Source organism: Siphateles boraxobius, unplaced genomic scaffold (assembly GCF_051911475.1).
Source record: "Siphateles boraxobius isolate OS27281-9 unplaced genomic scaffold, OSU_SipBor_1 43, whole genome shotgun sequence".
Classification (NCBI taxonomy): Eukaryota; Metazoa; Chordata; class Actinopteri; order Cypriniformes; family Leuciscidae; genus Siphateles; species Siphateles boraxobius.
This window is the reverse complement of record NW_027509064.1, coordinates 1,762,767-1,787,435: the sequence shown is the minus strand read 5'-3', so window position 1 is coordinate 1,787,435 and position 24,669 is coordinate 1,762,767. Positions and strand designations below refer to the sequence as shown.

At 36.9% G+C, this 24,669-nt stretch overlaps 2 protein-coding genes, 1 long non-coding RNA gene and 4 other non-coding genes across 10 annotated transcripts in view; 3 read left to right on the top strand and 4 right to left on the bottom strand.

The window, feature by feature from the left end:
* ctps1a (CTP synthase 1a) overlaps window positions 1–8,676 on the top strand; it is a 29,502-nt gene extending 20,826 nt beyond the window's left edge. Inside the window, exons 8-18 of one of the 2 annotated variants that reach the window (XR_013193651.1) lie at window positions 1,673–1,824; window positions 1,996–2,128; window positions 2,272–2,360; window positions 2,538–2,632; window positions 2,717–2,779; window positions 2,870–2,913; window positions 3,806–3,902; window positions 3,984–5,737; window positions 5,947–6,377; window positions 7,866–8,010; window positions 8,200–8,676. Coding sequence is in view for 1 of the 2 variants with exons in the window: in XM_077200120.1 (XP_077056235.1) it covers window positions 1,673–1,824; window positions 1,996–2,128; window positions 2,272–2,360; window positions 2,538–2,632; window positions 2,717–2,779; window positions 2,870–2,913; window positions 3,806–3,902; window positions 3,984–4,039; window positions 6,281–6,377; window positions 7,866–8,010; window positions 8,200–8,284 (1,056 nt within the window). In the remaining variant the exon portion in view is untranslated. The remainder of the gene's footprint in view (window positions 1–1,672; window positions 1,825–1,995; window positions 2,129–2,271; window positions 2,361–2,537; window positions 2,633–2,716; window positions 2,780–2,869; window positions 2,914–3,805; window positions 3,903–3,983; window positions 5,738–5,946; window positions 6,378–7,865; window positions 8,011–8,199) is intronic. The other variant, XM_077200120.1, reaches the window with a different exon arrangement.
* Window positions 8,677–11,434: 2,758 nt separating this feature from the next.
* On the bottom strand, window positions 11,435–14,039 carry LOC143708788 (uncharacterized). Of its 3 annotated transcripts, none has more exons than XR_013193652.1 (7): window positions 13,956–14,039; window positions 13,449–13,520; window positions 12,822–12,916; window positions 12,602–12,651; window positions 12,342–12,378; window positions 12,090–12,168; window positions 11,435–11,916 (listed from the first exon to the last, which is right to left on the bottom strand). It is a non-coding gene; the product is annotated as an uncharacterized LOC143708788 (long non-coding RNA). The 3 variants fall into 3 exon arrangements; XR_013193653.1 differs by having other exon boundaries at window positions 13,453–13,520; XR_013193654.1 differs by lacking the exon at window positions 12,090–12,168 and having other exon boundaries at window positions 12,822–13,520.
* Window positions 12,233–12,305, bottom strand: LOC143708850 (small nucleolar RNA SNORD99). Its single transcript, XR_013193680.1, has one exon. It is a non-coding gene; the product is annotated as a small nucleolar RNA SNORD99 (small nucleolar RNA).
* On the bottom strand, window positions 12,721–12,797 carry LOC143708851 (small nucleolar RNA SNORD103/SNORD85). The gene has a single exon (XR_013193681.1). It is a non-coding gene; the product is annotated as a small nucleolar RNA SNORD103/SNORD85 (small nucleolar RNA).
* LOC143708852 (small nucleolar RNA SNORA16B/SNORA16A family) lies at window positions 13,147–13,282 on the bottom strand. The gene has a single exon (XR_013193682.1). It is a non-coding gene; the product is annotated as a small nucleolar RNA SNORA16B/SNORA16A family (small nucleolar RNA).
* Window positions 14,040–15,230: 1,191 nt separating the features above from the next.
* rab42a (RAB42, member RAS oncogene family a) lies at window positions 15,231–18,794 on the top strand. The gene is made up of 2 exons (XM_077200080.1): window positions 15,231–15,533; window positions 17,058–18,794. Exons 1-2 carry the CDS (start codon window positions 15,319–15,321, stop codon window positions 17,482–17,484), a joined length of 642 nt encoding a protein of 213 aa, XP_077056195.1. The 5' UTR covers window positions 15,231–15,318; the 3' UTR covers window positions 17,485–18,794.
* Window positions 18,795–24,136: 5,342 nt separating this feature from the next.
* Window positions 24,137–24,272, top strand: LOC143708853 (U11 spliceosomal RNA). The gene has a single exon (XR_013193683.1). It is a non-coding gene; the product is annotated as a U11 spliceosomal RNA (small nuclear RNA).
* Window positions 24,273–24,669: the final 397 nt, after the last annotated feature.

The window sequence follows — 24,669 nt, the reverse complement described above, 5'->3', positions numbered from 1 at the left end:
TTCAAATAACTAAGATTATCGGTGTGTGTAAGTGTGCCATGATGCTAAATATCCAGCATGTTTTTAAGAATTTTGAGTTCTGAGCCTGTTGATCGCCAACTAGTAGTGAAATCATCACAGATCCATTGATTTTGGTTGGATTTTTATATTTTTTTCTGTGGAATGAGTATACTGTTTGGTGAAAAGAATGGCATATTGACTGACGTCATAACTTAGGGTAATAGTTGATTGCTAATGAAGTAAAGATGAAAATATTGAAAAAAAGTGCGGAAACGCCTACTTTTTTGCATTAAATTGATGCAAAATCATGTAGAAATGTGTTTTAATAGGTATTTTTTCTGTGGATGTTGTCAGCACATGAGTTCTGTGTATCTGGAATGCATTTATTGACAGCCTACCCAATCCACTGAGGATTTGAGGAAAAAATAATTTTTTACATTTTTCTGATAAAAAATGAAGGGTGTATACACTAAAATGGCCACAATTTTTTTCCCGATATATACGGCAGAGCAGACCCTCCAATTATTGGTTCTTAGAGTCAAAGTTATGGCAGACCATGTCAGGTTCAACCCATTTTATTGAGCTTTTGAGACTTTGGCTCCCCGACTATTAGGTGAACTTGAGTTTAACAACTTAAATCTGTACCTCACATTAAATTATATGTAATGGCTTCAGAAAACTTGGAATATAGTTCACGAAAACATTATGGTGCTTTTTGGGTTGTATAACAATAACATGCGCACAATATCGGATTTGGATGGTCTCCTCTGGTCGATACCCGATCCAGCAAATATTGGTATCGGAGCAATACCGATACTGAGTATCGGATCGGCGCACCCCTAATATAGACACACGTCCTCCTCTTCCTGGCAGATTCGTAACATCTTTAGTTGATTGGAACTTCTTAATTATTGCCCTGATGGTCAAAAGGGGGATTTTCAATTCTTTGGCCATTTTCTTACAGCCACTTTCTATTTTGTGATGCTCAACAATCTTTTGATGCACATCAGAACTATATTCTTTGGTTTTACTCATTGTGATGGATGATTAAGGGAATTTGGCCTTTGTGTTTCCTCATATTTAAACTCCTTTGAAACAAGAAGTCATAGCTAGGCAATTTCATGTCACCAAGTCACCCCGGTGTGCTAAAAAATGGTAAATATTTTACTCATAAAAAATTCTAGGGGTGCCAATAATTGTGGCCAACGTGTTTTGGAGAAAAACATTCTTCATAATGTGATCTCCCTCCCTAACCCCCCCAATTCTTTTACTTCAATAAGGGTCGATATTTTTTACTTATTTATTTTGCAAATTGTTTTGAATGAAAGATCAAAAATGGCTGTATTGTTTATCCTTTTGATCATATTTACCAGGGGTGCTATTAATTCTGACCACAACTCTAAGGGCTTTCCACACAATCTTTCCTTTTGTCGATCTCAGCAAACAAGATGCTCTCTCTCAAGACACGCTCTCCTGAAAAAAAAAACTTTGAATGTGTGATTGTGTATATACGGTTTAAGTTGTTCCAGTTGTTTTTCCTGTTTATTTAAACACGAAAGTTGAGTAATCATGATTTGTTTGTGAAAACGTTTGTTCACCAATTTCATGAATAAAGTTGTATGTAAGCTTAGTGAATGAAACCCCCAATAATCTCAGTTGGTCTTCTCTATAGGTGATCTGTGTACATGATGTATCCTCCATCTACAGAGTGCCGCTGCTCTTAGAAAACCAGGGTGTTGTGGGTTACTTTTGTCGCAGACTAGACCTGCCCATTGAAACCAGACCCAGGAAGATGCTTGCACAGTGGAAGGAGATGTCAGACAGGTTGGAACACATTTAAAACTGATTCAGGATCAGTTTATAAATTGATATTGAGCTATAATGGATCATGTAGGCTAAGATTATACTCTTTTGCGATCTCGTTCATATCAGGATGAGGGCAAAAAAGACCAACAAAGGCTTATTTTAATGTTGTCTGCATTGTTTGTATGGTAGATCGGACAGGCTATTAGAGCATTGCTCAATTGCTCTGGTGGGAAAGTACACCAAGTTCTCAGACTCGTATGCCTCTGTGATCAAAGCCTTGGAGCACTCCGCTCTCGCCATCAGCCACAAACTAGAGGTTAAGGTGGGTAAAACCTGGCCTATTGCAATTGTTATAGCACATGGGTAACTACTAATTCTACCTTTTAAAGAATAGTTTATCTTTAAATTTTGAATATACTAGTGAATCAATTATAATCTTTCTCTTCTTCTTGGTTCTTTCTCTAGTATGTTGACTCTGCGGATTTGGAGCCCAGTACATTACAGGAAGAGCCGGTGAAGTACCATGAGGCCTGGCAGAAACTCTGCAGTGCGGAGTGAGTAATGCTTCCAAATACAATGACTGCATTTACATGGCTGATTTTACACAATTTAACATCAATCGCATATATTCTGCTTTGTAAGATGACGTAAACATGGTTAAAGAACTTGATTTTGCCAGTTATCCTGATGTAGTTTTGTTAAATTATTGCTGCTGTCTCTCATGCCACCAGTGGTATTTTAGTTCCGGGAGGTTTTGGAGTTCGAGGGACAGAAGGCAAGATTCAAGCCATCAACTGGGCCAGGAAACAGAAGAAGCCTTTTCTGGGTAGGACTTCTTTAAAAATGAATTTTAACTCCAATGTCCTCGAGTGGCTGTGAATGTAACCCATCTGTACTATTCATCTTTCAGGTGTGTGTTTGGGGATGCAGCTAGCTGTGTGTGAATTTGCTAGGAACATGTTGGATTGGACAGGTAAGTTCTTCCTTCACAAACGAATGTTGTACTCATGACTCCATTTACTAAGCCATGTTAAATAATGTGTGACTCTTCTGTTTTACCTAGATGCTAACTCCACGGAATTTGACCCAGAAACAAAACATCCTGTTGTGAGTAAATGTGGATTTCTGGTTCATTTTGGATCAGAAACAATAGTGCAGATATAACTGTGTAATGTTTTTAATTGGTCATCTCACAGGTTATTATGGAACCCAATAATGAGAAACTTTCTCGTAATAATGACTTAACATCTCGTAATGAGAAACTATGACTTATTTTCATCGTAATAATGACTTATTTTCTCTCACTTCTACGCATGCTGCGCAAAGCAGTGGAGCTAGCAACATCCGCTGGTCAAAGCTGTGTAAATGCATCACAGCAAACATGGCATTCTCTGCAGTGAATAACATTAATGATAAATTATCAGTAAATGAGATGGGCTTCCATACTAGATTAGTCTTTTATTCATTTGTAATATTAATTTGTATTTTAGTGTATGAACAAGCAGCAACACAGAAGGGTGATCCATGGATTTCAAATAGATGGAGGAATAAGACACCACACCTTTCCAAATCAGTTAAAGAATGCTTCATCTGGAAATCGGTGTACAAACATTTTCAAGCAGTTTGGTTTTAGCATAAGGGTGCGCTTTTTCATTCCACTGTGCTGCTTTTTCATTGCTTTTTTAGGCAAACGCGCAGTAGAAGGACGTTGCGCTCGCATTTTTTGCAGCGTCTCGCGCATGACACAGCATTCTAAAAACGCGGCGCTCAATTGAAAAGAAGTTCTGCTTTTAAAAACACGTCTCAAGACCTTGCTTTTCTCATTATTATGAGTTATTACGACAAAGTTTCTCATTATTACAAGAAAGTTTCTCATTACGAGAAAGTTTTTCATTATTATGAGATGTTAAATCATTATTACGAGAAAGTTTCTCATTATTATGACTTAAAGAATCTTTTTCTCTTTTTTCTCAACCGTTACGGAAACGGGATTCCATAGGTTATTGACATGCCAGAGCACAATCCAGGGCAAATGGGTGGAACTATGCGGTTGGGGAAACGGCGAACTATTTTCAAAACCAAAAATAGCATACTCAGTAAGGGCATTTCACTAACTGTAATGCAATATTGATGATTTAATAGAGAACTAGTTTAAATGCAGGATTTCTCTCTCGCAGGAAAACTTTACGGAGACGTAGATTATGTAGAGGAAAGACACAGACATCGCTTTGAGGTACGTAATCTCTACTTTAAAGACTGGTTGTGCACTGTAATAGTAAATATAGGACTGTGGGAGTATTCACACTGAATCTGTCATGATTTTGCCTGTGCTATAAATTAAGCACTCTTAATGTGACACACTCGCAATATGATTTTTTTTTCTGCTTCAAATATGTTGTTAGACATGGCATTTCGATTTATTTCTGTGAATCAGTTCAAAATGTCAGTTTCATTAAATCATCTGATGGGTTTGCATCGTACCTCAGTTCCCATGAGGCATTTTGCTTGCTATATTAACCCTCTGAGGTCTAAGGGATTTTTGGGGTCCTTGAGGTGTTCTGACATGCTCTGACATTTGTGCTTTTTTCAGTTATTCATGAACATGTTAATGGCAAAGGTGTAAATTCACTCTATATAGCACAAACGGGGCTACCGTAATATTTGAGCAACATGTATGTACATGTTTGTATTTTTTAGAGAATAATGTTTATGCGTGGTTATTGAAAAAACTAAAACTTAAAGTGTCTTGAATAAGGCCACAAAACACATTAGTCAAAAGTCTTGTGGACGCATATTTAGTATGAGTGTTGTTGCCTAGAATATTTGCTTCAAAATGATCTGAAAATCATCCTGCCTAATCATTTACACAAAACAATACATTGATTTAAATTTTATAAGACACCTTTTGTTTGGAAAGGCAATATGCGTAGAGGCGTGTTCACACTTGAGAAGACAAAGGCCGGATAATGTGCCGCATAATGAGCTGTATATTAATTAGCCTTTCACACAGGCTTGTCACAGGATCCCAAAGAATGCAAGGACAAAAGAAATTATCTATATATACATATTTTACAATTAGAAATTGTAGCCAATTACAAATAGGTTAGAATTACAACAACAATTACAATTTTAACAATATTACAAGTGTATTTCTTTGTAAAAAGTATACATTTTATCATGCGTATTAAAAAAGGTAAGGATTCATTAGTTTGAATATTGGAACAAACACTATAATAACATCTTAGTTGATAATTCAATATACCTACTTTATTTTTGACAAAACATCCCATACTATATTATATTTAACTATGAGCAGAAATTGGTGAACAAAAGCGTACCTATTTAATATGACAGTAGTCTTTTTTTACAGTCAAAACTTTATAATCCATCCAAAACTAATCACAAAATCTTGTCTAAACATTCATATTTAGTCTGTAACATATTATGTATGATATATTAGCATATACATGTGAATTTGCAGTTTTTTGCTTATACAGACATTTTATTTCAACATATTTCAGTCTATTTTTACTCATCTTAGTAGGCTATAGCAATATAGTTTGGATGTGGCTGTGTACACAGCTGTAGTAAGATACTTACTAAACACGATGTGTTTTATAATCCAGCTGGTGGGCGTTGGCATGTTTGCATGGCTTGCCTTAGATAATTTGCGTTTGAATACCGCGCGCTCTGGCGTGGCACATTAACGCGTAATGAGGTATGAGCTGGAAAGAAAAATACTCTCTCTTTTCATACAGATTACATAAACTGAGAATATTTGTTTTTTATATAAAGTAATTCATTTAAAAGAAGAGAGTTCAAGCTTCATTATGGAAAAACACTCGTGCCTGTATGACAAGTAACCCCTAAGTTACAGTTAATTTTCGGACGTGTTTCAGAATGGACTTCACTCACAGAGTAAAAGCAAAACGTGCATCATGTTTAGTTTTCTTTATTTGGCGAAAAGCACAACAACTTTGTTTTTATTGTGAGTATCCACAAAAAAATAGACACTTATCAGGATCTAATGATGTACAACACTTAATATGTAAGATCAAAATTAACAGAGTATTTTGATTTTCTTTTGCACTGATAAGAAAAAAAGCAAGACTATCGTGCCCGCGCGATAGCCGACTCCAGGAGGTTAAAGCCTTTTCTCTCTCAGTAGCTCAATCACACAGAAAAGGCTGAACTCCTCAATCAGTCCAACTGTGCTCAATCCGCTTCTGGATCCGCTTCCGCTTCCGCTTCTGAAGGTGGCAACTGGACATTGTGTATGCAATAAAATTTTGTTCAGAAATTTTGTAATGCACATGTAAACGTAAATCGGATTGCAATGTTTAGGGTACGGATCGGATTCTAATTGACGAAACTTAGTGTATGTAAACATACCCAATAAAGGTAAAAATGATTTGTAATATGCTTAGGTGTAGTAGCATGCGTGAGCCCAGTGTTATTCCTTCTGTCTGAGCAGGTGAACCCAGAGCTAAAGCAGCATTTTGAGGACAAGGGCTTCCATTTTGTGGGTCAGGATGTGGAGGGAGAGAGAATGGAGGTCATAGAGCTGGATGGTATGTAAAAGAACACAAGACAAACTCAAATATACCAAGATGATTTAAAATGTTTTGTTTTGAATTTTTTAGGTTTGTTTTAAAATGGCAGTGTGAATTTAAAGCGAACCAGGACTATCGTTTTCTTTTTTGGTCAAAACTAAAAGAACAATTAGAACTAAAATTAAAGTATGAAAAACCTTGTATTATTAGCTGCTTTTCCACTGTTGGGCCAGTGCGAGCCAGGGCTTTCAATGGTCCGGGCTGGACTAAAAGCCTCAGACCCATAGCACAGAGCCCAAAGCCTCAGACCCATAGCACAGAGCCCAAAACAACGCTGCGTTTTCACCGTCTGTCCATTTTTGTGATTTACTTAAGGATTTAAAACCAAAACGATCTATGTTTTACCACAGGTTTACAATAAAAAGTGATACATTGATCATAATTAATTAATTTGTGTTAAGATTGCACATTAGTCACATAGCAATAAAGTGGTTTACTATTATTTCACAAAAGAAAGAGGACATGCCTACTTATTCAGTTGCGTCTGTTTATGTTTAGCTATTTGTAGTCACAGCACAGTATGTTAACATCACATTTAGAAGGAATATGCCACCAAAAATACGACCTGAGGAGCTTATATTTTCAGTCAGAGAAACAGAGGAAGCTCCCGTAAAACCAGTTGCTTTGTTTCATGACTTATGAAGAGCTAAATATGGATATCAGACAGTCTGGTATAAAGAGATGAGACGTACTTACAAATAAAATAAATACACGATTGTGATAGCCTATATGATTTGTCAGATTTTTTTCAAGTGGTCATATTTACCATGTTTAATGCTAATGGGTAGTGCACAGCCTTGTACGGTGATCAGAATCCACATCGAATCACAAAAAGAAGGTTTTCAGACCCTCTCTGCTGTCTGAAAATGAGTTCTGAGCTAAAATGATTTTAAAAGTCTTTAATGCTTATGCTGGTAAATGGAATCGTCCACGGGGCTGCCGTCTCCAGACACAGGTAAACTCCGCCTCTGTTCGTAACCACCCCTCAAGCCCGAGCTGGCCCGCTTTGGACCAAGGTATTCGTCGGCCAAAAAACCCTGGCCGTTGGCCCCGAGGAAGCCCCTAACGAGACCTGATCAAGCCCCGGAAGTGACCGTGGAAACTCGACTGGCCCTGGCATGCACTAGCATGCCCGCTTTTGGCCCAACAGTGGAAAGGCGGCTAAGTTATATTAACTCCTGTTATGACCAGTCATTTTCTCCTTAAGGATACCAAAAAAACAGGAACCGTTTGCAAGAGATTTTTAAAGCATTAAGTTCATTCATCTCGAGCAGCGGTACCAGCACTAAAAGGAAACGCAATTTGTTACAATTGAAACAAGCACATCAAGAAAAGTGTGATTTACATTTCTGCAGTAATCGACAGCATGGCAGAGACTGTCCATAGACCCTACATTTTTTGTCCACAGAATTGATCAATTTGACACATTTTTTTTATTTATTTCAGATCACCCATATTTTGTTGGTGTCCAGTATCACCCAGAATTCACATCCAGACCGATAAAACCATCTCCACCATACTTTGGCCTACTGTTGGCTGCTGCGGGGAGGCTTCCAGGTTATCTGCAGAAAGGCTGTCGATTGTCGCCACGGTATGATGTTCCCTAAGCAGCTATATTTGTCCCAATTAAAAGCTGGTTTCTGTCTCTGGAAAAGAGACCACATACAAACCATCTCGAAGCTGTAGTAGATCATTACTATAACAGCTGTTGGGACCTCAAAGCAGTGGCTATTTGATAAGCTTTGCATGATACTAAATAATAGTGGTTTTCTGTTCACAGAGACACATACAGTGACCGAAGCGACAGCAGTTCTCCAGACTCAGAGGTTGCGGATTTTAAACTATGTTCAATTGCTCAGGAATGAATTCAGTTAATGTTATGTTACATGTGATCTTATCTGTAAATGGCATGATTGCCAGACAAACTTAAGTTTTTGTTTTCAGGGCCTGATATGTGGTTTTAAATTGTCCAGTTTTAACGGTCAATGGAATGGACATGATCAGCAGTTTTGTTTAAGCTGTCCTTTTTTCCTTATTTGTACATGTAATCATGCCAATTAAATGTGTGGACTTTCTTTGGGCAGCTGTTATTAGATAAAGGTTTCAGTTCATCATACTATGGTTATTTAACATTTCATTTATATAAAACCCTTTTCAATATGTATGGTTAAGTGACACGGTTTTACATTGGTCAAGTTTCAATAACAGGATGTGTAACTTGTTTTGCTAGTGTAAATAAAGTAATGCATTAATTTCACTGTCTGGGTTGACAGATCCAATAGTTTGACTAGGAGTTAACTGACTTCTAACCAAAAATAACCTTGAATTTGATTACATGTTGTACCCAAAATAAATTGTTTTGAGCCAAGTCAAATGTGATAACTTTAAAGAAATGAAATCTAATGGATGACTTGGGCTATGGTTAGATGTCTTTTAAAGGTTTTATTAGTTCACTTCAGAATTAAAATTCTGATAATTTATGTACTTCCCACATCATCCAAGATGTTCATGTCCTTCAGGCCATGTCCACACGGACACGGGTATTTTTATAACCGGAGTTTTTCCTACAGCGTTTTTAAAAAAAATCCCGTCCACACATGCTCGGTCTCCGTCTACATGAAAATGTAAAAACACACAATCAAGCGCGGTCAAGAGCATGCCACGCCAACAGGCGGCGATATAAACCTTAACCCTAAAGCCACGTTGGCCAATCAGAAGCGCAAATCTGATGTCAAACACAGCTGATAACGGCGCACACTCTGACGTCGCAAGGCAAAAACCCCGGTTTCACTGTCTACACGACAACACTGTAACCGGCGTTTCTGAAAATCCTCACCCTGGCAGGGGTTTTCAAAAATGTTCGGTTTCAGTGCGTTTTCGTGTGGACAAACGGCCGAACCGCGTAAAAAAAGTCACGGTTATAAAAATACCCGTGTCCGTGTGGACAGGGCCTCAGTCAAAAAGAAATTGAGAAACAATTCCAGTTTTTCCTCCATAGTGGACTTCAGTGGGGTACAACAGCTTAAAACGATCCTCTTGCACTAGGAGTGCTTCTCATTTCTTATTTGTGCATCCTCGCTTCCTGTCCTAGCGCCCCAGCTCCTCCCCCTGTAGGTTGTGAGGGAAGGACGCAAGGAAAGAAAATGAGGACGGAGGAATCGAATGAAAGCTTTTTTTTATACATTGGAATACTTGATCACTTCACAGCGTCATCAGTAGCGCTCAAAGGATCTTCCCTTATGTTGTTGAAGCTTGTTTATTTAAGAAATTCATAATGAATAATAATAAAGCAAGATACCCTGTTGAAATCTGTGAGATGTGTGGTTTATATAAACTGCAAAGGTAAAGTATAAATTCAAATTATTGTGACCGATGTGAAGGGGGAGGAGAATGTATACGTGCGTCACGTTTAGTCAATAAAACACTTCCGCATAGGATACACCTGTGTATCCTCGCTCATGACTACTCTGAAAGCCTCCTCACTCCTCGAGGTGCAATTAGAGAATTGAGATGTCCTTCAAGATGGCTGTGCTTGATTGGTTTCCGGGTCATAGGACGGAGGAGCGAGGAGGGATATTGAGAAGCACCCTAGCTTTGTGCTACGCATTACATGAAAGGTCACGTGACCGGCAGAAATACCAACCCAGTGTTTACAAAGCAAACGTGCAAAGTAACCATGACCGCATCGCAAGGTGTGGTTAAGTATATAAATGCTTTTGTTTTGCTAGTTAAGACCTTCATTTCTCAGCTGAGATAGTGTAGAGCCCTTTGAAGCTGCAATTTCGACCTTCAAACCATTGTACCCCTTTAAGTTCACTATATGGTGCAATCCTGGAAATTAACAACTAATTTCTTTGAAGACAAAGATCTTGGTTGATGTGGGGTTGAGTAAATTAGGAAATTAATTCTTAGTGAACTAGTCCTTTGAATTACCTTGAAGCCCAAATAGGCTATGTGCATGCATATCTTCCGCCTTTGACGCAAGGCTGCTCTTCAGTTTCCACTTGGGGAGATTTAAAGGAAGAAAACAGGAGTCTGGCAGTCTTCAAAATTTTCTCGTTGTTTGCTAGAGTTGCCCAAATTTAGTATTAATGATGTGTGAAGAATTGTACGAATGTGCAGTACAACGCCACAGAGCAAGCTTGAGAAAGGTTTCAAGTTTTATGTGTCATCTTATCTCTCTGTAATTATGAAGGTAAATTCAGCTAGCCTGAACTAGTATGGCTAACATTGTGCTATTATTTTTACATTCCGGCCAGCAGCAGGCTAATCACGTTAGTATAAATGTTTGGCATGTAATGTGTTTGTAATTTTGTCTTAAAGTGTCAGGTAAAATCAGGGCCACAAATGAGATCTCAGTGAAAACTTATTGCGAGATCCAGGGGGTGGAGTTGGATCCAGATCTAAGGGGTGGAGATAGATAGAATTAGGTATACGTAAGGTGGGAGAAGTTGGATCTGGATCCTACTCCTCCCCCTGGATTTCATGTTCTGCAGTGAGGACCATCTTGGCTCCACACCAACTGAGAGTAGGACTGGTAGCTTAAAAGTGACGATCAAAGTTGTGTTGAATGTGTTCTGAGTTTTTACTTTTCTAACATTACTACCATTCATCTTGGATAACCACAGATGTTATCTTGGCTAGTATGGATGTTTATTGTACAAAATAAAATGCAGTTCTTTCAATGACAGATGAATAGCACTGGTATTGTAAATTCTAGCTGAAACTGTGGTAATGGAGATACACTGCGGCAAAGTTGGTTTCATAGTCGCACATGCAGACTTTGTCAATGGCTTCCCAACAGTGGATGCTAAAGAGTTAATATTGACAAAGCTTTTTTTTTTGTAGCTCATTTGTAAAAAACGACTACAAGTAGCTGATAGTCACAATTTCACATACACCATAAGAAAGTTATTGAGAGCAAATATCTGTTCTATTTAGCAGATGCTGTACACTGCAGTGGTGGCTAGAGGTGCTGTCCTCCATCTTTGAAACAATACTCTTATACGTTTTGATGTCATTATATGTAGTTATGTTTATTTAATAAAGCAAATAAACAAAATGAGGTGGCTGTCTTGTCTGTTTTTGTAACTAACATTCCTTTAGCACAGCCAAAGAGTACAGAAGCCAACATAAGTTCTCGGTATAGCATTGCACTTCAAGTAATCCAGCATCCTTAGATTTCACCAGAAATAAGACATGCAAAGCCATGCATAGAGCCTATTAGCCTAGATGTCAGGGCTGTGTTTGGATGGCTATTAGACATCTTTTAAATGCAAAATTGCTTGCTGTGTTGGTACACCAACCAGGCACTCACCGAGAAACAGATTTTGCAAGAGCCAAGATTACCCAATATTGCATGAAGTGCTTTAGTTTATTAAAATATATATAATATAGAAGCCAGAAGGCTTATACAATTTACATTTGGATTAGGTGTGATTGCACCACCCATGTAAAAACTTGAACTTCCACCTGCTGGTCAAAAGCTTCTGAGCACCTAAAAAAAAAAAGAAACATGCAAAACAATTAGCCATAACATACACCAAAGAGACAGTTTTCACAAGCACTGATCTCAGACCCATTTCCGTAGTTTCATCCAGCAGTCACCATCAAAAAGTGATCATCATTGATCAGGAATCAATTACACATCTAAAGCCAATAGCAAATTACCTGTACTCCGTTAGGTTTGACCTGCACCACCCATGTAAACGCTTGAACTTCCACCTGCTAGTCAAATGCTTCAGAGCACCTAAAAAGATAAGCAGGCAATACAATGAGCTATAAACACACCAAAGAGACAAAGTTATCACAAGCACTGATCTCAGACCCATATCCGTAAGTTTCATCCAACAGTCACCATTGAAAATGTGATCATCATTGATCAGGAATCAATTGCACCATCAAAAGCCAATAGCAACATACCTGCACTTGCATCACGGTTACCACAGGTAAAAAGCACCTTGAGGGAAAACAAGAGCACCGTTAACAAGCCAAGAAATCAAAATGCAAGATACTTCAGCAGCTAGTGCTGAATGTTGGACAGTAGAGTGACCTACTCAGACACCAGCAGACAGGTGGTCAAAGTCTCCCCAGTAATTTAGCACGTAATTGGACAATCTGGTGCACAAAGAGCACAGATTATCAGAAAACGTGCATCAAGACATTAAGGACAGTGAACTTACCAGTGCATGGACCCACAACAGGCATCTTCGTACAGGCAGCAGTGCACCGTCTGATGACAAAACAATGTTAGAGCTAAACAAGGACTAGATTATAACACGGAGCAATTAGAACTGTTAAAGCTGGCTCAGAACGTTTATTTGATTCTCATAATAGAGCTGCTCTCTCAGAGAGGGCAAGTTTGTCATCATAGCCAACATAAAGCCTAAAACAGAAACCAACCTTTCACAGAAGGCTCACTCAGCCAATCTCAATGAGCATTATGATGGCAGGACACTTATCCATCCGAGAACAGGTCTCATTTTGCACCACCCAACCTGCATGAAAAAATTAACTGTTAGGAAGGGCAATCTAAAATATGACATCCATGAAAACAAAGTAACCCCGTTTTCTTTGGGGGGGATATTACCAGTTGTAGAACCAGTTTTACTACAAATACCATTAAACTAACGTTACTCGTGTACTTAAGCCATGGTTCATTTTTGGTTACCATGGTTTACTACAATAACCATATTTTTTGTAGCAAAACCATGGCTGATTTTCGTAGGGTTGTCCTTTTCCTTAATGTTGCTGGGACAGTTACAGGTTAACTGTTCAGCGACCGTCGGTAAAAGTGTTGCTATTGGCTCCTGTTTGACCGCGCCTGCTATAGACGAACAGGAACGGCTTCGATCAGGGCCGTGATTAGCGATTTCAATAAATAACCATATTTTAATATGCAAGAGACGATTTTTCAGCTATAGGTTTAATCAAATTGGTATTCGTTAACCACTAAATCAGTTAAAACGTAGCGTACTTCAACAGTAACGTTATATTATACCATATTAAACTCGAATCAATAACGTTAACTTACCTCTGCAGTAACGTTAGTGATTACGGTGGAACCTCGTGGTGAACAGAAACTCCACTCTTAGCGAACACCTGAGGGGAAAAAATACAATATAAGTCAATATGACCTGCACGAACTTACAATAAATACCCACAAATTTATCGAGCAAACTATGGATCTAAAAATAGCAACCTGTAACACGTAAAATGGTAAGCTACCGTGAAGGGTACAAATATGACGTTAGCCCAAAATGGCGCCGATTTGCAAGCTACAAGTAATATTGCAGCCACAAAACCAAAAATGTTGATTTCAAAACATAGGGTAATACAAAAAAGAATTTTATTAATACGAAATTGTAAAACTACTTAATTTGAGACCAACTCAACCGCGCTGTTACGCACTAACGTTACATCCCGATTACTTCTAAAAGTCAAAAATATTCTTCGATGAACTCACAAAGAAATATTGTTGTAACAATCAAACGAATTATATTTGAGAACTATACTACAGAGGTGAAGAAAACTCACCTTCATTCCTAGAGAAAGCAGTTCGAGAGAGGAAATTCTGAATGTGACCCGAACCTTTATACAGCGAAACTTAACTCTGATTGGATCGCTGATTGGTTGAAGGAGGTGGCTTGGTCGCAAAGGTGTATGGGATTTGTATTTCTGATTGTATAAAATGAGTTCTAGGATTTCCTCCCCGACTAATAGGCCTATTTTATATCTAATGTCTCTCTTTTATTTAATCTAACTAAATGTTTTCATTATGAAATATATTTATACTGAAAAATATATGTATACAAAAGTAAGTAATAAAGTAATTCTCATGTTGTTGTTGTTAAAACAACATGAGAATTGTACTGAACTGTCAATATGCAGTTAAATAAAAATAAAAATAAAAATAAACCTTGCTGCTGTAAACTACTAGTTCCATCTGTTTGCAGATTGTGCCATACAGGCATTCAAAGCTGTGATCAGGATTGGTTAGTGAGAAACCGGTCAGATGACTAGCCTCATTTAACGCTTTATCTGCTTTTTTAAAATTTATTTTTATTTTTATTATTTTTAGTATTACAGGTTATTAACAACAATATTTTGGGGGATGGGCTTGTTGAATTGTTTGATGAATCCCCCATGCAGCTGCCACAGTGTCACGTCTATTTCAGCACCATGGACAGAGCCTATAGCCTACTACACCCCCGCTTGGACCGAGACAAGATCACCGGCCCAGTAATCTTCTCTAACCATAAATAATGCATACAAAAAATGATGCAAGTGGGCTATTTAACCAAAGGTTGAATTTCCTTAATAAAATAATGTTATAATGAAAATTATTTATATCCTTGCTGTTTCGTTAGGATGAGTTGTTTACTCCGAGTATTATTAAATATATGCAAATGCTGGTGCTTTTATCATTGCTATTTTGTAAGCAATAAACCACAAGGTCTTGAGTCACAGGGATTTACCCCCTTCACTCCGCTTCTGTTTACTCGTGGTAAACTCATTCGCACTGTTTTTCATGGCTTATTGGTTTAAATACATAAATATTTACGAATATTATATAATCTTATCCTAAAGCTAGTATACAGCTAGTCCTGCTTAGGCTACCCTATAAGAATATAGGCCTATATGATACAATGTGTAAGGAAATGCTTATGTCGCAAAATAGGTTTCGCTTCCTCCAGTCCTCAAATGAAAGTAATTCAGTAATCCATTTACTGTAGTTACACATTAGTTGGAATTGAGATGTGAGAATGAGTGCATCACATGACTGCAGCACATCCACCTCACCGCCCCCGCCGCTCCGCTCCACACATTCAATGTAAACACTGTTAGCGCTCCTGCTTTGTCTTTGAGCCTGTGGCTGGAGCTCTCGACTCACTATGCCATGGATATTTTATGGCAATACCAGTTCAGGATCATTTTGCTTGGGGACTCGACGGTGGGCAAATCATCTTTGCTTAAGAGGTTCACTGATGGCATATACAGCGATATAGCTGACCCTACGGTCGGTGTGGATTTCTACGCCCGTTCAATAGACATCGAACCCGGGGTTAAAATCAAACTACAGCTGTGGGATACAGCCGGGCAAGAAAGATTCAGGTTAGTGCTCTATTTATAATAATAATAATAATAATAATCATAATCATAATTATTATTATTATTATTATTATTATTATTATTATTATTATTATTATTATTATTATAATGTTGTTCTGTCTATGATATGGATTGAATGTGAAGCCTATCCACACTGATTTTATCACAGAGAATGACGGCAAGTATCCATGCATGCTTTTCCGATGTCATTGGTTTTGTAATCTTGTAGGGTTATGTTCTAGATTAGCCCTTTATATCATAGCCTATGATTCTATTTATATGTGTATGCCTATTTACCTGCTGGGTTCACATTCACAGGCCTACCAATGAATGAGTTAAACTGGCTCATCTCATTGATTTGTTCCAGTGTCATATGCCTCACCTGTTTGTATTCAGTAATGAGCGTGTTTGGTTTAGTACTGTCACTGGGCTCAGATTCTGATGTCTCTGCTCAGCTTGCACTATCAGGAGTACCACTTGCCGTCAGGGAAGCACAAACATTCACCCTCAATGCTTTAAAGGACCTTTCATTAAAATGAAATCAACCACCAAAAAAAGCCTTTCTTGTTTTTATAAATGTATTCAGAATGATCAGACTCCCACAAGATTTTTCCACAATAATAGGCCTATCATGCACACTATATGCACAAATGGACACTTAGGTTATCTGCTCAACATCCTTTCATGTATATGATCTATTGGCATTAAATGTATGTTTGTAATAATCTTGAAACAAGCAACTACAGATGCAAAAATGTATATAGAAGTAAAACACTGCTTGAAACACTGCTTGAATGTGTGCCAGTGCTATTGCCACACAGTGAAATATGGAATAGACTAATTAAATAAGGTCAAAGAAATAAGGAATGCATACATTTCTCTAGCCTCAGTTTCCCATGAACCCCCTTTTGCAGTTTTAATGCTGTATAGTCCTGATATGATCTTATGTTTGTGTAATAGATTATTCCAATATGAGTTTATTCTCATAAATATAACTTTGATGTAACTTATAAATTACTTGATTTTTCATATTTAAAAAGTAATTTTCTGTTATTTGGATATTAGGTACATCTTGCAAAATCCATTCTTCAGTATCATTACACTGAGATGTCTGCTAGCTAAGTTCAATTACACATAATAATTAAACACAACTGAAGCCTCAATGGTTTCTGGTTTCAGATGTAAATGAGCAAGGTAACAAATTGGGTATTAAAATAATTGGATGGGTTCTACAACAACTGTAAAAAAACTTCTTCAATAACTTCACGTTTCTAACACAATCTCACTGCAATTCGTAACTATTTTATGTTTTGCATGTATATGTATATATGTGATGTTTGCTAATTTGTATGAATTTTTATGATCCCAATTATATGTTTTTTCTGCCCCACTAATAGTTAGATTTAGGGATGTAGCTTCGTGCTTATTTTTTTGATTGAGCTTAACTTAACTAAGAATCTTGGAATTATTTGGTGCATCCATGTAATCATAATAGACTTGAAAATATCATCTTCTTTTTCCCCTCAGGTCCATCACTACTTCCTACTATCGCAACTCTGTTGGCGGGCTCTTAGTATTTGACCTGACGAACAGGAAGACCTTCGATCATGTGCGTGAATGGCACCGAGAAGTCAGCGAGCACATCCTGCCTCATCACATGGTCTACATCCTGATCGGCCACAAGAGCGACTTGAGCCGCGACCGCAAGGTGACGCGGGACGAGGCGGAGCAGCTGGCGGCCGAACTCGGCATCCGCTATGTGGAAACTTCAGCCAAGTGCAACAGCAATGTGGAACATGCTTTCGAGCTGCTCACACGGGACATCTATGAGCTGATGAAGATGGGTGAGATCTCCACGCGTGACGGCTGGGATGGGGTCAAGAGTGGCCTCACCGCTAAAGTTCTTTATCCAGCCGAGGAGGAGGCGGAGCGAGAAAAGAGCTGCAACTGCTGACTTCCACAATCCACCTGTAATTGCTCACCTGTGTATCAGTCGGTCGTTGCTCATCTCGGCTTTCACTAATGTGTCACATCATGGTCACTGCCTCAGGGCCTAGACCGTTGCACTTACTTTGTTGTTGCTGTCTGAGGTTGATGGTACAAGCCATTCAAAGGTGTAGTATATTTAGGCTTGCATGGACAGGCCTTGCTTCATATTGTTGAAATTCACCCCTGTTCTGAAGTTTGCAGCAATCTTGTGGATAACGTGTGGATAAACATTTTTACATTCTAGTTTGAGCTGTATGCATCATTGTACTTCACATTTTCTGGAGCTATTATGTTTTTTTGGCTTGTTCCTTTCCCTTTAACCATTATTACTGTGATACCATTACCATTTAAAAAAAAACATCTATTGATTACAATTGGCACTGTCTGTTTACCTACAGATTTAAAGACCCCATAAATTGGCTTGATAATATGGTTTTCTTTCCTGTGTTGACATTTCTTATTGAAGCAGATATTTGGAGCTGGACAAATGGCTTGTCCTTATCCAATAGCTTTTAGAATATGTTAGTGCTGTGAACCATAATTTGCTACTTTCCTATTGCTAGTCAGTTGGCAGGTATTAGAAGGAGGACAAAGAGCAATTGACCTGACAAATGTGTCATTAATATTATTTGGTCCGTTTCCCTAGTAGCAGTAAAATTTGCTGCTTCTTGGACTGAAAGAGACACTACTTGGACTGAAGAGACTTGGACTGAAAGTCACAAAACTCCCATTTTAGATAAGAATTTGAGACAGTAAGGACAGCTGTTGTTTGGTAGACATCATTTCTGGGTAAAAAGGCAAGACTAAACCTCCTTTCTAACTAATCGCTGGGTTTGCAAGTGTAATTACACAATTTCATCCATTTCAGATTCAGTACGTTTTTATACCACTTTGTTATAACAACCCAACTTCTGCAGACATTATTATGTGCACCAAACGAAAATATGTTTTTGAAATAACCATAATTGCAACATATTTTAAATTTCACCTGTTCATGGATAAATACATATTTTGTCAAATCTGTTGATGTAGTATTCATTCTCTAAAAGCATCTAAAACCTAGTGATCTGCCCATCTAGACAGTCTTGTAGTGCATCATAGATTAATTCCTGAAACAAAGAGTGTTCCAAAAAACAGACAGAACAATAATGCTGCTTCTAAGACACAGTTTATAGGCAGCATCATGTGTATCATTAAGTCAAAAGAAATGTTGATTATAAATATATCTCATTCAATGCTAAGAATATCTAATTAAATGGACTGTTTTACCCAAAATGTGTGTGTGTGCTATGTATGTTTGTGCTTATTACCATCCATTATCATTAGCTCAGCAACACGCTAACAAGTGTACAACAAATTGCTATTTATGTGTAGCAATTCAAAACTTTATGACACAAATAGCGTATGCTATATGAAACGCGTAGCCTTTCAAACTTTCAAACACAGGCACTGGACACATGCGAACTAAAACATTTCATCCATGCTCGGTGTTTGCGCTATTTCTTATGCGCTATAAGTTATGAGCGATAACAGTGTTTTTGTACTCAAAATACTTTGTACTAGAATTGTGGGTAACTATCTCCCAGATTAATGCAACGAAATGTAAGTTGGTTCAAATTATTTTGACCAAATACAGCTTAAATGAAATAGTTTATTTGATGAAAATGAAATAGAAAATATAAAAAAGATATTTTTTATGCTTGTCCAACTCAAACTAAAAAATTCAATTGAAAAATAAATGATTATGTCGAAATGATTCCAATTGTGTCCCCCATATAGACAATAGACAAAACATAGTTGAGGTGTTTTTAACTAAAAGTCATAAAAACATGTATAAAACAGTTATTTACTGTAAAACAACCTAAAATATCAGAAAAAGGAAAAACAATATCCAATAGCTGAATTGAATAACATTCATTATGATAAATAAACATCTGCTCTTTGTTAATGAGTTATTGAATTCAGATATTTTACATTTTATGTTTACACTTACATCCAAAGCAACTTATAAATGCATACAACAAGAAACCAAACGTAAGGAGGCAAACACAAGACGTGCTAAAAAATACAACAATTTAAACATTGATCAGATTATAGCTAGAACAGAGAGGGATTTAATAGTGAAAGCATAGTAGTTTTTTTTTTTTTTTTAAATCAGCAGGATTAGTGCTCATGGAAGAGATGAGTTTTCTGCCGTTTCTTGATTACTGTCAGCAGCTGTATGGATATAGGGTTAGGAAGATTGCGCATGTTGGAAGTCCAGCCAGAAGAGCATTCCAATCCAGTCTAGAAATGATCAGGGCCTGGACAGGAAGTTGTTTGGCATGTTCTATTAGGAAGGGCCTAATCTTCATGGTGTTGTGGAGTGCAAACCTGCATGATGGTGCTGTCTTTGCTATGTGGTCTCTGAATGTCTGCTGGTCATCAAAGATTACCAAAAGATTTTTTTCTAAACAGGATGGAATTATTGTTAATGAGTCTAGCTGGATGGTGAAATTATGCTGAAACGTAGGAGTGGCTGAGGAGACAAGAGTCTTTGCTAGATTGGATTGCAGGTGATGTTCTTTGCTGAGATGTCCGCCAGGCAATGCAAGATCAGTGCAGCTACCGTCAGATCGTACCTAAGAGGAAAAGTAAAGTTGTGTTTCTTCACATATAGCAAAAATAGGAGAATCCACGGGCCTGTGTAATATAGGATCCTAGTAATGTATAAGAATATATGGAGAAGAGTAGAGGTCCTAGCACTGACCATTCAGGTACCCCCGTGACTAGTTGATGTGCTTTGGATTCCACCCCTCCCCAGTAAACCTTGAAAGTTTGAGGTAAGATTTGAATCAGCAAAGTGCAGTTCCTGTGATGCCCGGCGATTAAAAGGTGGACAAAATTATAAAAAGGCATAAATTTCATTCTTTTTGTTTGGAGGGGCATGTCTCTGCCTCATTCACAATCCTAAAAAGAAGATAATGACATAAATAAATCAGACTTTATATGACTTACAAATATGACTTACTATCACTAGGAAGTTTTCACATTGATGTTCAATAATGCCACAATGATGTTCATCAAACTGTGAAAGAAGATTTAAAGTGCATTTGAATACACATATGACAGCAGATGCTTTTATTTACATGGTTTTATTTTCCACAACTCTATTCATCTAATATGACAGAGTCAGACTGTACATTTCTCGCAAGTAATTCAACTGATTTCATAGTAATTTAAAAGGTTTATTTGGTTTTATTGTCTGATAAATATTACATGGAGAATTGAAATAGGGAGAAAACATATTCCATGTTTTCTCCCTATTCCAATTCTCTATGTAATATTTATCAGACAATAGAACCAAACAAACCTTTTAAATTACTATGAAATCAGTTGAATTACTTGCAGTTTAATTATTTTGCCTTTTATGTGTCCTGTTTTTAATATATCAACAACATTTAGATCTGGTTCTCCATGTTATTCTGTTGAAACATTCTGTCAGAAAAATGTACAATGTGTCATATTTAAAAAAAAAAAAAAAATAGAGTTGGCAGTTGGGGGACATATTTCAGCTATCGTTCTTGGTGTGAATGGGCCTTTACACTGAAGCTATTTCTTCAGACCTGAATATCATACAGACTTGCAGATGGGCATAGTCTAAAAGCACCACTATAAAAATCTAGTTTTGTCTTCTTATATTTTGGTGTAACTTACAAACACCAGGATATTGCCTCATGAAAATGACACTTAATGCTAATTTTATGACACCGATGACACTGATAGTCTATGAAGAAGACCATGTGCTATGCCTACTTTAGATCAGGGCAGAGGTACAGATATAAGACCCCCATTTCAGGACACTCCTCATTACACCAGCATGTCAGCAAGACTTCAGTTATGCCTGCTGTAAAGAGATTTTGCATGCAGCATAGCTGAGCGTCTTAACTCCTGAATGTGATGACGGCTTTGTGTGTTTGGACGTACATTTCTGTATAGCTACATTTATTGTAAATAGCAGCAGGGCACAATGTACTTAAATGTCAGGTGAGGCTTTGGTGGATTGGTTTTTGTGATTTAACCGCAGGTCAACGTAACATCTAAAATTGAGTATGGGAAAGTCTTCTTCGGGCCAGCAGATCATCAAAAATGTACAATTAGCCTGAACACACCTTTTGATTTTACAGATCAGGTATGAAATTCTTCCAAGCTGCCAGGATCTTATGTAATAGAAGTTGATCATATCCATTCTGCAGACTTTCCCTCAGAAAATGCAGGAGGATAATTGGCAGATTCAGTTCCTTTTGAACCACGTGCTGTTGGAAAATCAGGTTTCTGTGCTCATTTTCACTCCTTTGTTGTGCAGATGAAAAACCTTCTAATAAATGTGAACGAATTATACTTTTACAGTGAAATGAGTTAATAACTAAATCCATTTAAAGTTGTACTTCTAATATTGACACATTCAAGGGTTTCTCTTCTCACCAAACATTAGAACTTTTAAGACACTGGGTTTATTTTATACATTTTGTTTTTGCATCAAAAACTAAAAAAGAAAGGACTCTGGACAAATTACTGATCAATCTGCTAAATGTGAACAATTTAAACAAGTTGGGAGCTGTGGATTTTATGTATAGGAAATGATGGAGATGGGAGATTGAGTTACTATGCTGAGAATGAGGTTAAGACTAAATTTATCAACAAAACTCACACATGATAACAGCTAAATGCAGTGTGAAAAGCCTTATGGAATCACTTTCTGAACATGATATTTCAAATTCTGATGAGTTGAGTAAATTAGGTTATTTTAAATTAATAATAGTGTGTATACATATATAAATATATATTTTTTAAATGTACTCATTGGACTGAAATATGTGACCACACTGCTGTTGTGTCGTGGCCACTGAACGGTTTTGCATAATTTGACAACTAGTTTCTATGGTAATTGCATTCATTAAACATGTACACATAGAATATTTAACTGCACATTGCTCCTCACATACTATTTCACAGATAAATACATTTTATTAAATTTGACTTGGGCAACTTAGTCAATTATGCTATAAGGATATATATATATATATATATATATATATATATATATATATATATATATATATATATATATCCTTATAGCATAATTGACTAAGTTGCCCAAGTCATATTTCAATGTTTTTATGCTAGGCAATATGAGGCTATACTGTATATAAATTTCCCACAAATCTTTCAAAATGGTGGTGCCAAATGGTTTTTACATGCCCCTTGTGGTCAACAGCTCTCTGACTGCATTTTAAGAAAATGGGTTATATGGGAAATAAATAACAATGATGCTAAATAGCTAGTGTAAATGCAATAAGATAATTGTGTATTATAGGACATCAGTATAAAATCAGGATTTTCATCAACCACTCACTGTCGATTCTGATCATATAAACACTACAGGTCTGTAGGCTATATTTCTACCTTTAGGGGCTCATCAGTGATGTGGATGAGCAAAGTAAAACGTATTGCACATTTTATTGCACATTTTAAATGTTAAATCAACTGTAGTGAATGCTGAAGCCAATAATACTGATGTATATCAAGCTCTGGGCATTGTAAACTGTCACTATATTTACATTGTGATTCGGTAAATATATACGATTCATTATGTTTAAATAAAATTAGCATTAAGATCTGTGTTCTCATAATCTCTTGCAGTGGTTTGTTTGTTTGTTTGTTTGTTTGTTTCTTTGTTTCTTTGGGGGGGATGGGGTTTGTTAGTCTGAATTAATTTGATAGTATAATTTATTTTACTTGCCTAGCTGTTATTTACTTAAGAAGATTCGAAAGCAATATAAGCTCGTCTTACAAACATTTCATACATAAAATATAAAATAATTTACTTCAAAATATTGCTTTGATCAATGAAATCCACGCTTGTTTCTTTCTTCGCGGGTGGCGTAATTTGCAGGGGTGTGGTTTGTAAAACTGCAGCTGGCCGCCGAATAAACTCTCTCACTTGAAAACGTGAAACATTTGGATTATGGAAAAATAATGCTGAAGAAGCCCAGCAGTAGTTTAGCATGATTTAATAATGCTTCTTAATGCCACAGTGTGTTACCAAGAAACATTTTAATCATTGGGGTCAGGAATATATATAATTTAACTATGCACATGACCATGCATACTCTCTCACAATATGAAAAACATGTACAGTAAAACGAATAAATAATAGAAACCTTTTAACCAATTTGATAGTTTAGCTATTATTATTATTTGATGTTTAATGTGTGTGATTATATTCACTTTCTCCTTTACCGTTTGTTTGTAATCAATAGCCAATCAGACAACACCAACGAAACATCCAGGGTTAAGTTATTGGCTAAAATGCCTGTCAATCATCCCCTTTACCGCCCCAATCCCATGATGCTTCACTTTAAGATACATTTCTTTACAAGTGTTTCGAGCTAATTTAGTGTATTGAACAACAAATATGTCTATAATCTTATACAAATGATTATACAGTATACAACCGATGGGGAATTGTGAAGTATAATAAAATGTATCGTTGTTTTGACTGGCCAGATAATTGTTACCCTCGCTGAGACGCATTGACTCCCAGAATGTGATATCCAGTTAATATCATCAAGTTTAAAAAGGGCATCTGCCGTGAATGGCATAGCTGTGGAAGGGATCCTCTGACACAGTTACGGAATCGCTATCAAGAGATTTCGGATGCATAGTTTTTAAAACTCGGAGCTGCTAATGATCATTAATCTTGGCGCTCCATATATTTGGTTAATAAAGGAAGATAAACGATATAAATTCATACGCTAATAACATTATTAAGTATTAACGTAAACGTCACACGTTAGTCACAGTATTTTATTTTGTTTACCTAGTAGAGAATATATATACTCTCTTAGCAGTATAAATTGTATATAGCTTTTGTGAATATCATTTTGATGTGGACTGTTGCGACTATTTTTATTTGAATAGGTGCGTTAAACCAATTTTTTTTGTGGTAAAATTACTGTAATTGTATCAGATGATATTATGATGGATTACCTTATTCATGTACAACGCATAGGCCTACATACTCTTATGGTACTGACGCTGCTTATTTTTTTTATATTGAATGTAGATTGGGATGGATTACCAAGTTGCAAAAAACTCCAAAAGTTAA

Bases quoted from the DNA above. Each gene is read 5' to 3' on its own strand.
- rab42a (XM_077200080.1), top strand. From the start codon at position 15,319: ATGGATATTTTATGGCAATACCAGTTCAGGATCATTTTGCTTGGGGAC. The intron at 15,534-17,057 runs GTTAGTGCTCTA...TTTTCCCCTCAG, and splicing joins GCCGGGCAAGAAAGATTCAG to GTCCATCACTACTTCCTACT.